General features: G+C 44.4%; 3 protein-coding genes across 4 annotated transcripts; 1 reads left to right on the forward strand and 2 right to left on the reverse strand.

The window, feature by feature from the left end:
- LOC109942483 (uncharacterized) lies at window positions 1–1,537 on the forward strand. The gene has a single exon (XM_020544543.2). It carries the CDS (start codon window positions 1–3, stop codon window positions 1,042–1,044), a length of 1,044 nt encoding a protein of 347 aa, XP_020400132.1. The 3' UTR covers window positions 1,045–1,537.
- Window positions 1,538–3,627: 2,090 nt separating this feature from the next.
- Window positions 3,628–5,791, reverse strand: LOC100276867 (uncharacterized). The gene is made up of 2 exons (NM_001150571.1): window positions 5,464–5,791; window positions 3,628–4,213 (listed from the first exon to the last, which is right to left on the reverse strand). The coding sequence occupies exons 1-2, from the start codon at window positions 5,777–5,779 to the stop codon at window positions 4,170–4,172; spliced, it is 360 nt and encodes a 119-aa protein (NP_001144043.1). The 5' UTR covers window positions 5,780–5,791; the 3' UTR covers window positions 3,628–4,169.
- A 2,536-nt stretch (window positions 5,792–8,327) lies between these two features.
- Window positions 8,328–12,360, reverse strand: LOC542113 (Nucleosome assembly protein 1-4). Of its 2 annotated transcripts, NM_001111745.1 has the most exons (12): window positions 12,134–12,201; window positions 12,007–12,050; window positions 11,823–11,918; window positions 10,214–10,306; window positions 10,006–10,096; window positions 9,870–9,931; window positions 9,601–9,785; window positions 9,320–9,497; window positions 9,190–9,233; window positions 8,879–9,077; window positions 8,765–8,788; window positions 8,328–8,570 (listed from the first exon to the last, which is right to left on the reverse strand). In NM_001111745.1, exons 1-12 carry the CDS (start codon window positions 12,198–12,200, stop codon window positions 8,511–8,513), a joined length of 1,143 nt encoding a protein of 380 aa, NP_001105215.1. In that variant the 5' UTR covers window position 12,201; the 3' UTR covers window positions 8,328–8,510. The 2 variants fall into 2 exon arrangements, with proteins under 2 accessions (NP_001105215.1, XP_035818325.1); XM_035962432.1 differs by lacking the exons at window positions 8,328–8,570; window positions 8,765–8,788 and having other exon boundaries at window positions 8,864–9,077; window positions 12,134–12,360.
- Window positions 12,361–12,605: the final 245 nt, after the last annotated feature.

Consider the following 12,605-nt stretch of genomic DNA (forward strand, 5'->3'; position numbering starts at 1 on the left):
ATGCTCGCGCCGCCTGTACCTGAGATGAGCATGGAGACGGAGCATGGTGGCCACGAAGAGGAATCGGCGATGCTCCCGTGCGTCGCGTTCGCATCGGAGCACGGTTACAAGTTCTTCTCCCTCGCCCACATGCGCATGCTTAACAGCGCCGACGTGCGGCCAATGCCTCCGGTGCTCGGCCGCCGGCTCGTGCCGTCTCCGTACGACGGGATGGTGCTAGCCACGGATGTGTGCTACAGGCACCCGTGCCACCTCGTCGACCCCTTCACCGGCTCGCGCGCACCGCTGTCGGACCTGCCCATCCCCTTCTCGGAGAAGGAGCCGGTCGGGTGTCTCAGCGACGAGCCACGTCTGCGCTGCGCGCGCGTCACCGACGACGGGTTGGCGTGGGACTGGTCCCGGCGAGGCGTCATGGTGGCCCGCGGCGACACGGCCTTCTTCTGCGAGCACGGCGGCGAGCGGTGGATGCCGGTGCACCAGTCAAAGCTCGGCTCGCCCATGACCGTCAACTACCGCGGCGGGCTCTTCTTCGTCCTCGAGCTGCGCACGCTGAAAACTACAATCATCGACGCCGGCACGCTGCAGGCCCGCACGAAGATCCCTGCGCCGCCGGGCTTCGGCGACGTCGACTACGCCTACCTAGCGCCATCTACGGACGACACGATTCTCCTGGTGCACCGCGCCGGGGACAGCGACGGCGTGGTCTTTACCAAAGCGTACCGCGCGCGGCACAGGGACAGCCAGAGGCCGCCGAGGTGGAGGCCAGTGCTCGACATCGGTGACCGCGCGGTGTTCGTCGACGGCGCGCATGGGTTCACAGTCACCGCCGACCCGACGGGAGCGAAGGCGAACCGCGCGTACGTGATCCTTGCCCATCAGCTGACGCACCCATGTGGGCGTCTGGCCGTCGCATACGACGTCGGCTTCACAGACCTTACGAGGCCAGAGCGCATGGGGCGGCTGAATCTAAACACCGGCGAGGTTGAGCCAATGTGGGGCCGTCCGCACTGGATCATACCTAGGAATGAATCGGGTCGTCGTTAAAGATCTATCAACTAATACAGTTTATTTACATTAGTTTACATACCGAGGCACTGTTTCTTCGTAAAGGGGTTTTTTTTGAAGCATTAGAGAAATAAACGACAGATTTATAAAATACTTTGATTTTCAAAAGCCACTGGTAAATCTACCTGTAAGTTGCAATGCGAGAAATATTCAGCTCGCCTAGCCCTATTCTAGCGAGCGTATTGAAAAACATGGATCTATTATTATAAGAGGTAGAGGTCAAAGGCTTCAGCGACTCGTCATGTTCAAAGCGTTTATCGCAGCACTTAAACTTGTTGTGTCCGGTGGGTGAGATCACAGCGAGCATCAAATTCATCAGCTACCTATAACATAGTTTAGCATTAAAATAAGAGCTAGTGTGTTAGTGAGTGCTAAACTTCAGCACTGCTCGTGCTGCTTGTTTGATTTCATGTGCTAAACTTTAGTAAAGTGTTGTAGCACTGTAGAAATACAACAAGGCATAAATATCCAACGACTGTCGCAGATTGTTGTCACCTCCGTTCCACATTATGAGGGACTCTTTTGTTCATTCTCTATAAGAGATTCAGGAAGAGCCACTCTATTGGGATTTGGGATTATGGCTTGTAGCGCACAAGATTGAGAAGCAAAAGGGAGCAGGATACCCGATCTTTTAACAAAGAATTACTTCAGACATCCCGCAACATTGTAGAAATGATAAGGTTGGTACATAATAAAAATTTCTTAGTAGTTACAGTAAGCTCAACCTACAAAGCAGCATTCTTATCCTAGTCCTTGCCGTGGCTTCAAACATGAAACAGTGACTTGGTCAGATGGACAAGTACCGCCACAGTATTGCATCCCAGAACATCTCATGTCTGCACCGATCAGATTCTTGGTGCTGCAAGAATGCCAAAAAAGCATCAGAGTACTGCAATCTTATGTGATTGTAGGATATAAGCTAGGGACAGAGAGAACACAGTAACAAAGTTTGTCAGATGAAGATATCACATACCTCCACCAATTGTGGCCTCAGGGAGCCGTTCTATCACAGGCAAGTTCATTTATCACTCTCTTATGAGATCAGATGCTCCTGTGCAAAGATCGGTACTACCAGTCCATCTAAAGTGCGCTTCAGGGTTCGCCGCGTTTGCGAACTGGTCAAGAACATGCGCGTTGGGTATTTCTTTCCTGAGCTGCTCCAGCTTGTCGAGCTGTCCCTGGAAGCCAAGCGCAGGATCTGGAAAAAAAAAAACAGCATGGCATTTGATGTTAGATTTCAGAACATGGTAAAAGCCGAGCCGGCCAGTCCTGCAAACGCGAAACCAACGGACATCGATGACGATGAGCTGCAACCTTCACTTCCTTACCGGTTAACACCAAATCTGCCCCCAGGTACCGCAGCAGGATCTGCTTGTCGAGCGAGTACTCGGCGGGCATGACCGCGACGAACCTGTAGCCTCGGGCCAGAGCGATGTACGCCAGGGCTATGCCCATGTTGCCGCTCGTCGGCTCGACCAGCGTCGTGGCGCCAGGCGAGATCAGCCCTCTCTCCTCTGCGTCCTCGATCATTCTGTGAAGAACATGACAGCCACACGACTGGACATTGGTAGAAAAAAAAAATGACCAGCGTCGTAGGAGCTCGAACCATAGATAGTAGGTAATACCTCAGAGCGCTGCGGTCCTTGACGGAGCAGAGGGGCTGGTAGCACTCCAGCTTGCCGACGACTCGGGCGTCGACGTTGTCCTTCTGGGCTATTCTCTTCAGCTCTACCAGTGGCGTCCATCCTACAAGCTGCAGCAGGGGAACTGGGATTGATCTACATGTATCATGGCAACTCAAACTTTACATGTATCATGGCAGCTCAAACTAGCACTGAAATACATGGAAACAGATCTTCCACACACGCACAAAAAAAATGCAAGCAAGCTAGCAAGAAAATAAACTGGAGAAAAAAAGGTCAGAAAGCGATGTGAGGAGCCCAGGGCGGAGAGACTAGCTAGATAAGATTGGGCCTCAGTGCCTCACCTGGGTAATATCGGAGGCGATGTGCTCCTGCTGCGGCGAAGTGGCTCCTCCGGATTCATCAGCCCGCGCCGCCGGCGGTTTCAGCAGCGAGGGGATCCCTCTCCTCCCTGCCCCTGCCTCCATGCTCTCTCCAGCGTGTTTGTTTGGTCTTCAGCTACTACCTCGACCCACTAAATTAAACTCCCAGCACTACTCTATTCGTTCCCTCTGAGTTCTGCAAGGCTATTGTAGTTTATACAAACATGCAATCACCTACCAATAAACTACTAGCACTAGTAGTGTCATCTAGTTCGGTGGGCTTGCATTGAGCCCCTCCTACCCGCTGCAAGCCCTAAAGCCCCTCCCTGAGGCCTGCATGCTTCACTTGCGTTCAAGAAGCCCATCCGTTTTTTGAACGCGTTGCAGTTGAAGCCTCCTCTCCTTCGGTATTTCACAGGCTGAGCGCGCATGTTGTCATCCTTTTGTGCTCTCAACCATGCAAAATTAAAACAGTTAGCGTTTCCCTGTTAATTCTCATGATATACGAAGCGCCTACTTTCACTGCTTTAGACTGTGCCAAGCAGACTATGTTCTATGTAAAATATTATCTTACATTTCAGACTACACGGCTTTACAGAGCACAGTTTAAAATAAAAGATAAAACAGGATAGCCTGTTGGAGACTGTCTTATGAGTTATTTTTATGCTAAAAGACGATGCAAAACATTTGCAGACAAGCACAGTTATGCCTGCAGCTTCGTCGTTTCCTGCACGGCGGCTGGCACGTTCATCTCAAATCGTGTACGTTTTGTTGTCTATTCCCTTGTCCATTTGGCACTCGACTTTGCTTGAAGCACAGCATCTGAAGTAGACAAAAAAAAAATCTAGAGCCTGAAGCTCATCATCATCATAGTAGCAGCACCGAAATATAACATTGACTGTGACTGGACTTTATGTCAGTCCACGGTAACGGTACAGCTCCACTGTTCCTTTCGTTAGGTGAGGTCCATGAAAATTATTTGCGATTCAGCGCACAGGTACTCGTGATTATCTAGCAAAGCATCCTCCTAGCCTTCAGGGAGCCGGCCATGCTGTACACGGACGGCACACGCTCGACTGGAAAAAAGTGCGGAAAGAGTTCAGGCTATGGAGATCGGTTCCTCTTCCTTCCCATCATTTGCTCCTGCACATTGAAAAAAAAGGCCAAGGGTTTTATTCTAGCCACGATGCATTCGAAATTCAGATGCGAGATTCAGTGAGCTGATCATTTTTTCGCGATTACTTGCCACGAGCAACGTAGATGCGATGCTTTTGTTTTGCGAATAAAAACACAGGTGTGATTCTGTGACCCGAAGAATTCTAGTTCAAGAATTGGGAAGGGGAGACAGAATCACCCTCACTGCACACACTTGTTATTTGTTAAGGGACTCTGGTGGTAAAGCCATGCCAACATGTACAGATTAAGGCATGGTTGGTGCTTTGGTGGACAAACTGTGGATTCATAAATCATAATACCTTGTTAATAGAAGAACAGAATGCATACTCCACGCCTCCAATGAAAACACGGAGAACATGAAAAACCAGAACATCTACCATTGAGATTATGGACTGGATGGTAAATTCAACTATGACGATGAATTGTTCTGACATAGAATAAATTTGTTCTTCGCATCCTCGTTATCAAGTACCAGTATTAGACCATTAGTACAATGTGATTGAGATGCCTGATACATGAACAAGGAAAAGAGCATAACCACACATTTGCAGAATTGCGGCTACAAAAAAAACCTTGACGTATATTTAGTGCTTATTGTGTAATCTCATTCAATATGGTAGTATAGCATAAGCATTTTTTTGCAACAGAATCCTGGAATAAATTAATACTAATTGGACAGGGAACTTCAAATGGATAAAATGGTATGCATTATCAAATGGAAAAAGTGTAAAAACATTATAAGCAATTCTCTAAAATATGGTTCCAGGAGAGCAAGTGTGCAACCCACAAACTGATTTCCAGATTATAATTTTGACACTATATGATGTGCTGTTTAAGTCCCTCCACTCTTCACACAGGAAATTGTAAATTCAGTACAGTAAAGATAATCACAATCATAGTATACTAGTGCAGCAAAGCACCTTGGCAAGTCAGGTGCAAGAGCATAACCTCCACAGTTAGAACAGCGAAATCGCACTAGATTAGTGGCATTTCGACGACCTACCAGATCGTATAACAATTCGTATGTACGAGATTGCAAACTAAATGGGGTACTAAATCGCAACTAGTATACGTTTCGGTGCCAATCAAACGGGAAATTTCATCGGAGTACTACTATGCTCTAGCTCTACAAGACAAAAAATATATATATACAGAATCGAATTATATAGCACGCTAATCATAACACTGCGGCACTTCGACATACTGGATCACATTACCTGGCGGCGCGGGCGCGGGCGCGAGCGGCGCGGGCTCCTCCTCGCCGTAGATGTGGCGGAGCCGGGACGCGGAAATGGGGGAGGAGGGCGCGGCGGCGAGGGCGAAGAGCTCCTCCCGCCAGGCCCACATGGCGGCGGACATAGAGGCGTTGGTGGCTCGGAGAGAGCTCTTCTCGGCCAACAGGCTCTGGATCTCGCGCTGCTGCTCCGACGACTTCCACCCCAGCGCCACCGCCGAGCCCAGCAGCAGACCGCTGATCACCTTCTCCCGGTGCTCCGTCAGCTTGGCCCTGATCCCGCGCAGCGCCGCCTCCATCGCGCTCACTCGTCGTCTGCGCAGATTCGCCGAGCTCCGACGGCGACCCGTGCGGTTAGTCGGGCCCAGCCGTGAACGTGTGAACGGCCCATCGGGACGCAGCGTTCAGTGGGCCTTGTGTTGGCGGGCTCAGTTCAAAACGATTTGCACGTTTGCAATTTTCCCTTTGGATGCAGCACACGGTTTGTATTTCTATCGCTGCGGAACGACGATCTGTGTACCCTTATTTTACTCTTTTAAAAGGGAACGCATCAGCTGCAAACCAAACTTTGTGTAAATTGTGCAAGCAGTTATAAAAAAAATTCAAAACAACCTGTCACCGTGCATTAGCTTTCAAAACAATCCTTCCACCTCCCTAGTATATTTTCAAATACATCCTCCACTTCCAACAACATATTGATTTGCACAATTTGCACCAAATTATTGGTTTGCACCTCAAGCTATGTTTACTCATTTGATACTCACTAAACTAATGGACTAATGATAATAATAATAATAATAATAATAATAATAATAATAATAATAATAATAATAATAACAATAATAATAATAATAATAATAATAATAATGACGACGACGATAATAACAATAATAACCACAATAATAATAATAAAACATAGTGAAATCCTACGTGTAGAAGTAGAACATCCAATTAGAAGTTTAACACCCAAACCCACCCACCCCCCCTTCTTTAACAAGATTCCAGTTTACTTCCTTTACTGAGAAGTCTATTATCGTTAAAGTATAGATGCCTACGTATAGAAGTAGAACATCCAATTAGAAGTTTAACACCCAAACCCAAACCCACCCTCCCACCCTTCTCTAACAAAATTCCAGTTTACTTCCTTTATTGAGAAGTCTATTATCATTAAAGTATAGATGCAAGACCTGTTCTCTCAAACTATGATTCGACATGTACTTCTGAGTACTCTCTCCATTTTTTTATTTGTCGCGGTTTAGTTCAAAAATAAACTAGTCGGCGATAAATATTCGAGAACTCACTTCTCTAACAAGATTCCAGTTTACTTCCTTTATTGAGAAGTCTATTATTGTTAAAGTATAGATGCCTACGTATAGAAGTAGAACATCCAATTAGAAGTTTAACACCCAAACCCAAACCCACCCTCCCACCCTTCTCTAACAAGATTCCAGTTTACTTCCTTTATTGAGAAGTCTATTATCATTAAAGTATAGATGCAAGACCTGTTCTCTCAAACTATGATTCGACATGTACTTCTGAGTACTCTCTCCATTTTTTTTTGTCGCGGTTTAGTTCAAAAATAAACTAGTCGGCGATAAATATTCGAGAACTCACTTCTCTAACAAGATTCCAGTTTACTTCCTTTATTGAGAAGTCTATTATTGTTAAAGTATAGATGCCTACGTATAGAAGTAGAACATCCTATTAGAAGTTTAACACCCAAACCCACCCTCCCACCCTTCTCTAACAAGATTCCAGTTTACTTCCTTTATTGAGAAGTCTATTATCGTTAAAGTATAGATGCAAGACATGTTCTCTCGTACTATGATTCGGCATGTACTTCTGAGTACTCCCTCCATTTTTTTATTTGTCGCGGTTTAGTTCAAAAATAAAACTAACCAACGATAAATAATCGAGAACGGAGGTAGTACAAGTTTTAAATCATTTGTATATATATCAACAGAGAAAAAAATGGTTAATGACAAATCACAAAGAGACTATACTGGACCATTATCCTCTCTTCTGCAAAAGAAAGATACTGATGCAGTACCAAAACTATACTTCCCTGTCATAGAGTACTTCCTCTCACTCTTCGAAACGATAAGTTATTTTATTTAAAAAGATTCAAAATATCTGAAGTTTAACTAAAATTTCTTTTGTATAATAAATTATTTAGAGGTACAAATGTTTTAATATCTTCTAAAATCCAATCTAATTAAACATAAAAATGTTTAACTGGTATGAATACCGTAGCGACAACTATTTTACGATGAAAAAAAGTATCTTAGTTTACCGCAAGTCTGAAATACAATGGCCAATCACCATTATACGTATACATGAGCAGGGCACAGCTAGGGAGCTAGATAGCAAGGGTCGTAATTGGCGTCTTCGCAGCGTCACCGTGCAACGTCAAAGTTGACAACAAGACAATGGTCAACAACATCAAGCTAACAAGACAGGGTTGCTGCCAAAATCATTATCAAACTAACAAATCGCAGTCGGGAATAATCCAAAATCTTCATCTCCAGCACGCTGCACCGCCAAAGATCCGATTTTGTCAATTACAAGACCACGAGCCACAGATCCGATTGTGTTGATTGTCCTGTCGCCGATGCTCGTCTCGCGAAGAATCGCCTGTGCGTTACTATCTAACAGGACTGAACTACATATACAAGAATACAAGATAATGGTTGGCATAGCAATGGAACAGCCTAAGCAACTACAAATCAATTCAAGATAGCCAACATAGACACAGTGCAAATAAAGAGCCGTTATAGGCCGAGTGCAAAGATAATTACAACCATATAATATCATCCGATTGCACGTAGCTGAATCCCCAAGACACTAGCAGACAAGTTGCAAACCAATATCCATCCACCAACGCAGCACCAAAGTGCTCCAGACAACACCCTCACCGCCTACTAATAAAAACCACACTTGAGATATCAACACCAACATCTGGCCTGCGCACACATAACCTCTAGGCAGCTCAATGGAAAATACTGCATCAACCAACATCAACAGGCCATTCTACTGCTGCTTGCACTCCGCTGGTTGTTCCGCATTTCCCTGCGACACCTTCTGTGGCGCCTGTAACACGCCATCAGTTAGATATTGGCATTGATTCGATACCTGGGAAATAAGAAAATAGATACTACCTCCGTTCTCGAATATCTGTCGCCCGCTAGTTCATTTTTTAACTAAACCGCGACAAATAAAAAAGAACGGAGGGAATATATAGGGAGGGACACTTCAGATCAGCCTGTGAATTTCAGATCATGTACCTTATGTCTGCGACCAGATCCTGACTGTTCAGACAATTAGAAATGAAATGTATTAGCAAGAGGAAAGGTTCAGTTCCCATATTAAAACAGATTGCAGGTCTACTGAAAACCTACCTTCCTTGCTGGCTTGCTTTCTTCCTCATCATCCTCTTCCTCATCATCATCCTCTTCTTCATCCTCATCATCTTCGTCATCGTCTTCATCATCATCATCTTCATCATCATCGCCCAACTCACCAAAATCCTCACCTTGCACAGCCTCACCAGTAAACCAGGAAACTGCGTGAGGGATAATCTTATCCCTTATGGTGGTCCTGAAAACCAATTTCAGTAATATATCAGTACATGAGCGATATAATATACAGAAATGCTATAAAGCAAGCAATGCATTCAAAATTACTTGGGACGTGGAAACAATGCACTTACCCAATGTCATAATCATGCTCCATTTGACTCTGCAGCTCATCAGCCTACAAAGAACAATGAATGCATTTCAATATGGAGCAATATGAAATGTGATAACTCAAATAAAGTTAACAAGAAATCTTAGGCATACAGTGTCTTCATCGATGTCATCATCATCTTCAGGGACCTGCGGGGGATTGAAAAAGTTGAAGAAACTCTCACAGTCCTCGGTTTTAGTGATAGGCTTCGTATTCTTTGAACCTTTTTTAGGTTTCTTTTTTAGAATCTTCTGTGTTAGGTTTTTCCCAGGATACCACTCGATTTCAGTTCTGCAAACACAATGTGTCCAGTAAGCCATGCATAAACATGCATCAAAACAGAAGGACAAAGCGACAGAAACCTAGAGGGAAAAGGAGAATACAAAACACAAACCCAATAGCTTTCTCCAAAATTGGGTCATCTTCATCAACCATGTGGTACGTTTTTGTCAGGACAGAATTCTTGAAGAATGGGTTTGTATCAAAGAAAAAATCCAGCTTGAAACCCTTAGGATCCTCGATTCTAGACCACTTGATATCTTTTAGATATTTCAAAGCGGCTTCATCGCGCTCTTGTATCTGTAAATTAAGCACAACTCTACTCAGCATCATAGAACAATGCATCGAAAGAAAACAACACAGAAGGGCAGTATCAATATTTACCTCCTCAGACAAAACCTCGTTTGTTTTCATGGCAGTAAGCCAAAAGTCTGGAACTCCTTTAGCTGAAAACACGGTTTAAACACAAATAAGAGATTCGGAATGGGAACTAAAAATGAGTTTACATTCAGTTTTATACCGTCTGGTTCTTTTCCCTCAACAGTATTCTCACTGGCCGGTTCATCACAAACACCATCTACCTCCACTTCTCCATTTACAATTCCATACCTCTGATGACATAAAATAAAACATGTGACACCAGCAATTTGCACAAAAAGAACACCAGAAATTAGATGTTTAAAAAATAGATGAAATAGTATAAACAGAAAAACATTAAAATATTATACCTTTGTGTATAAAGGTTCATAAAGCTTCTGGTACTTTGCCTCAAGGGCAGCTCGTTCTTCAAAAAACTTGGCCTCAATTTCATCGTGTTGACTCTACATCATTACCACAAAGAAAAAGTAGGAAAGAATTCAGTTCCAATCATGATAGCTAAGCACAGACTAAGGGAGCATGTGAGACGGGTTTGTGTCCCCCAAAGTTGGCATCACATTTCCAAAGGCAGGAAAAAAAACAGACAAGAGCCTTTATGCTTGGAGACCAAAAACAAAAAAGGATCCACAACTGGCCATTTAACACAGTTTAGCTGGCTTATCACAGTTAATAATTGTTAAAAGAGGCACACAAAATGGCAGTGCACTGAAATGCTTGCAACTTACAAAAATAAACATAAGATCTTTGTACTACATTGTAAAATCTGGCTCCTCAATTATGTAACAAAAATGGTAATAAAGTTGGCATAGGCTAATCACTGGTTCATTTTGCAAACAAATCCAATGGGGATGAAAAATGCGAATGATGTGCCTTCAATGAGTCCATGCCTATATAAAATACCAAATCTTGTTTCCCTCGTACCAATGACTGGCATTAGGCCTAGGTGTTTCCATGCATTGGAACTGCAATTTGAATGGTAGCCTACAACATAGCTTAAGTCATGTGATATTTCATGTGCATGTCCTCCTTGATTGTCTCATTCTAGAAATTACTCCATATGTATTGTTCCTCTTTACTTGACACATCAACACACAAAAGAATGAATCTAACTGTTCGTGTTACAATGCTACCCAGACATCCATGTCAGATTCCCAGTGGTAATTGGCACGCCCCAAGAAAAATTACCATATCACACACCCAAACTCAAACTAGACACAGATACCCCTGTCCATGTAAAAATGGTATTGTGTAATAGGTTTCTTACAAAACCTGACACCAGTCAAGACGTTTTACCATGTTAAAAAACTCAAGTTAAATACAAATGCAAAGAGTGAACGGAACATTTCTTTTGACATGTTTATGACTGATAGGGAATGAATGGCAAGTGGAATGTTGTTAAGAGTCAACCATACACACGATACACCAGAGGCATTTTGGAACAATACTTAACTGATTCAAATAGAGTAATCCACTCTACATATCATCTTATATTCTTGTGTGTTTTATTCATAACCAACTCCCCTACACCAGCTAAAATATCTAACTATCGTAGTTATTAAACATGAATCGGACAATCGGTTAATGAAATGTGCTTTCCCGGCCCAGGAGTATAGGCTTGTTCATTAGTTTTATTCATCAATCAGAACAAAGTAGTAGCAGCAACTGAATACAAATGTCCTACAAGTTCATTCAACCACCTACAAGGTAGTTTGGTCAATCCATCATATCAACAAACTGTAGACCTTTGCAGACTCAGGACAACACTCAGGCTAATATTATGACTAGGGGAATTGTGTATCCACAGTTCGTTCTAAAAGACAAGACAATCAGAGAAAATAAGCTAAACCTGAAAAGGCACACCACGTTCAGATGATGTCCATAAGTAGTTATGTCAGCTCAAGGAGTTTACATCAGACTTGAATAGAAGTGGAATGCGGAGTAGGGATCAGTCTCGCCAACCTGGATCTCTCTCAAAAACTCAACCCGCTTCCTAACATTGGGCGACAGCGTCTCTAACACATCGGCGTGCTGGCCCGCCAGGCTCTGCAGCTTATCCTGCAACCGAATCAGACCACACGCACGTGAGCAAAAGGCGTGCGAGGAAATCACATGAGCCGGTAACCCAAATCCCAAATCGGCGCACCTTAAGGGCATTGACGAGGCCGGCGCGGTCCTCGGCGCTGAGGGCTACAGGCAAACCACGAATACAAGGCGGATCGGTTAGGGGCGGCGAGCGGATGCGATGCTGTATCGGCGGAGCGGTGGCTTACCTGCAGCGGCCGCGGGGAGGGAGGCGTTGAGGTCGGACGTATCAAAGGTTTCCTTCTCGCCGCCCATTGTCGATTCTTCGGTTACGCCCGTATCGCGCTTGATCGCCGTGGTGGCGCCGCCGAGAGAAGAGAGAAGCTGGGCGGCGGGAGAAGAGGAAGAGAGAGATGAGGCCACTAAAACCCTAGTCTCACTCGTGGGTATAAGAAGGCGCGTGTGTTTTCCGTTCCAGACCTTGGAAGTGTGCGAAACTAGCAATGCCACCCAAGTTAACCTCGGAAGAATCTGTTGCAGTAGTTGTTGGCCGACGCCGTAAAAATTGGGAACACATCTTGTGCTCAGAAAGATAAAGTTCAATTTAATAGCAGCATCACTTTATAAAAAAAAAAACTCACATCATAGAAGGGAGATGTAAATGGCTCTTTGTAAAAAAACATCGTTGCTCTTAGACATAAGAAGGATATCTTAAATTTA

The sequence above is a fragment of the Zea mays genome, chromosome 9, assembly GCF_902167145.1.
Source record: "Zea mays cultivar B73 chromosome 9, Zm-B73-REFERENCE-NAM-5.0, whole genome shotgun sequence".
Classification (NCBI taxonomy): Eukaryota; Viridiplantae; Streptophyta; class Magnoliopsida; order Poales; family Poaceae; genus Zea; species Zea mays.

What these genes read in the sequence shown, in the direction of transcription:
- LOC109942483 (XM_020544543.2), top strand. Translation starts at nt 1, where the DNA reads ATGCTCGCGCCGCCTGTACCTGAGATGAGCATGGAGACGGAGCATGGT.
- LOC100276867 (NM_001150571.1), bottom strand. Translation starts at nt 5,779, where the DNA reads ATGGAGGCGGCGCTGCGCGGGATCAGGGCCAAGCTGACGGAGCACCGG. An exon ending in GCCCGCGCCCGCGCCGCCAG is followed by an intron (nt 4,214 to 5,463) that starts GTAATGTGATCC and finishes TTCAATGTGCAG; the next exon opens with GAGCAAATGATGGGAAGGAA.
- LOC542113 (NM_001111745.1), bottom strand. Translation starts at nt 12,200, where the DNA reads ATGGGCGGCGAGAAGGAAACCTTTGATACGTCCGACCTCAACGCCTCC. An exon ending in AGTTTTTGAGAGAGATCCAG is followed by an intron (nt 10,307 to 11,822) that starts GTTGGCGAGACT and finishes GTAATGATGTAG; the next exon opens with AGTCAACACGATGAAATTGA. An exon ending in GATCTGGTCGCAGACATAAG is followed by an intron (nt 8,571 to 8,764) that starts GTACATGATCTG and finishes GGCGTGTTACAG; the next exon opens with GCGCCACAGAAGGTGTCGCA.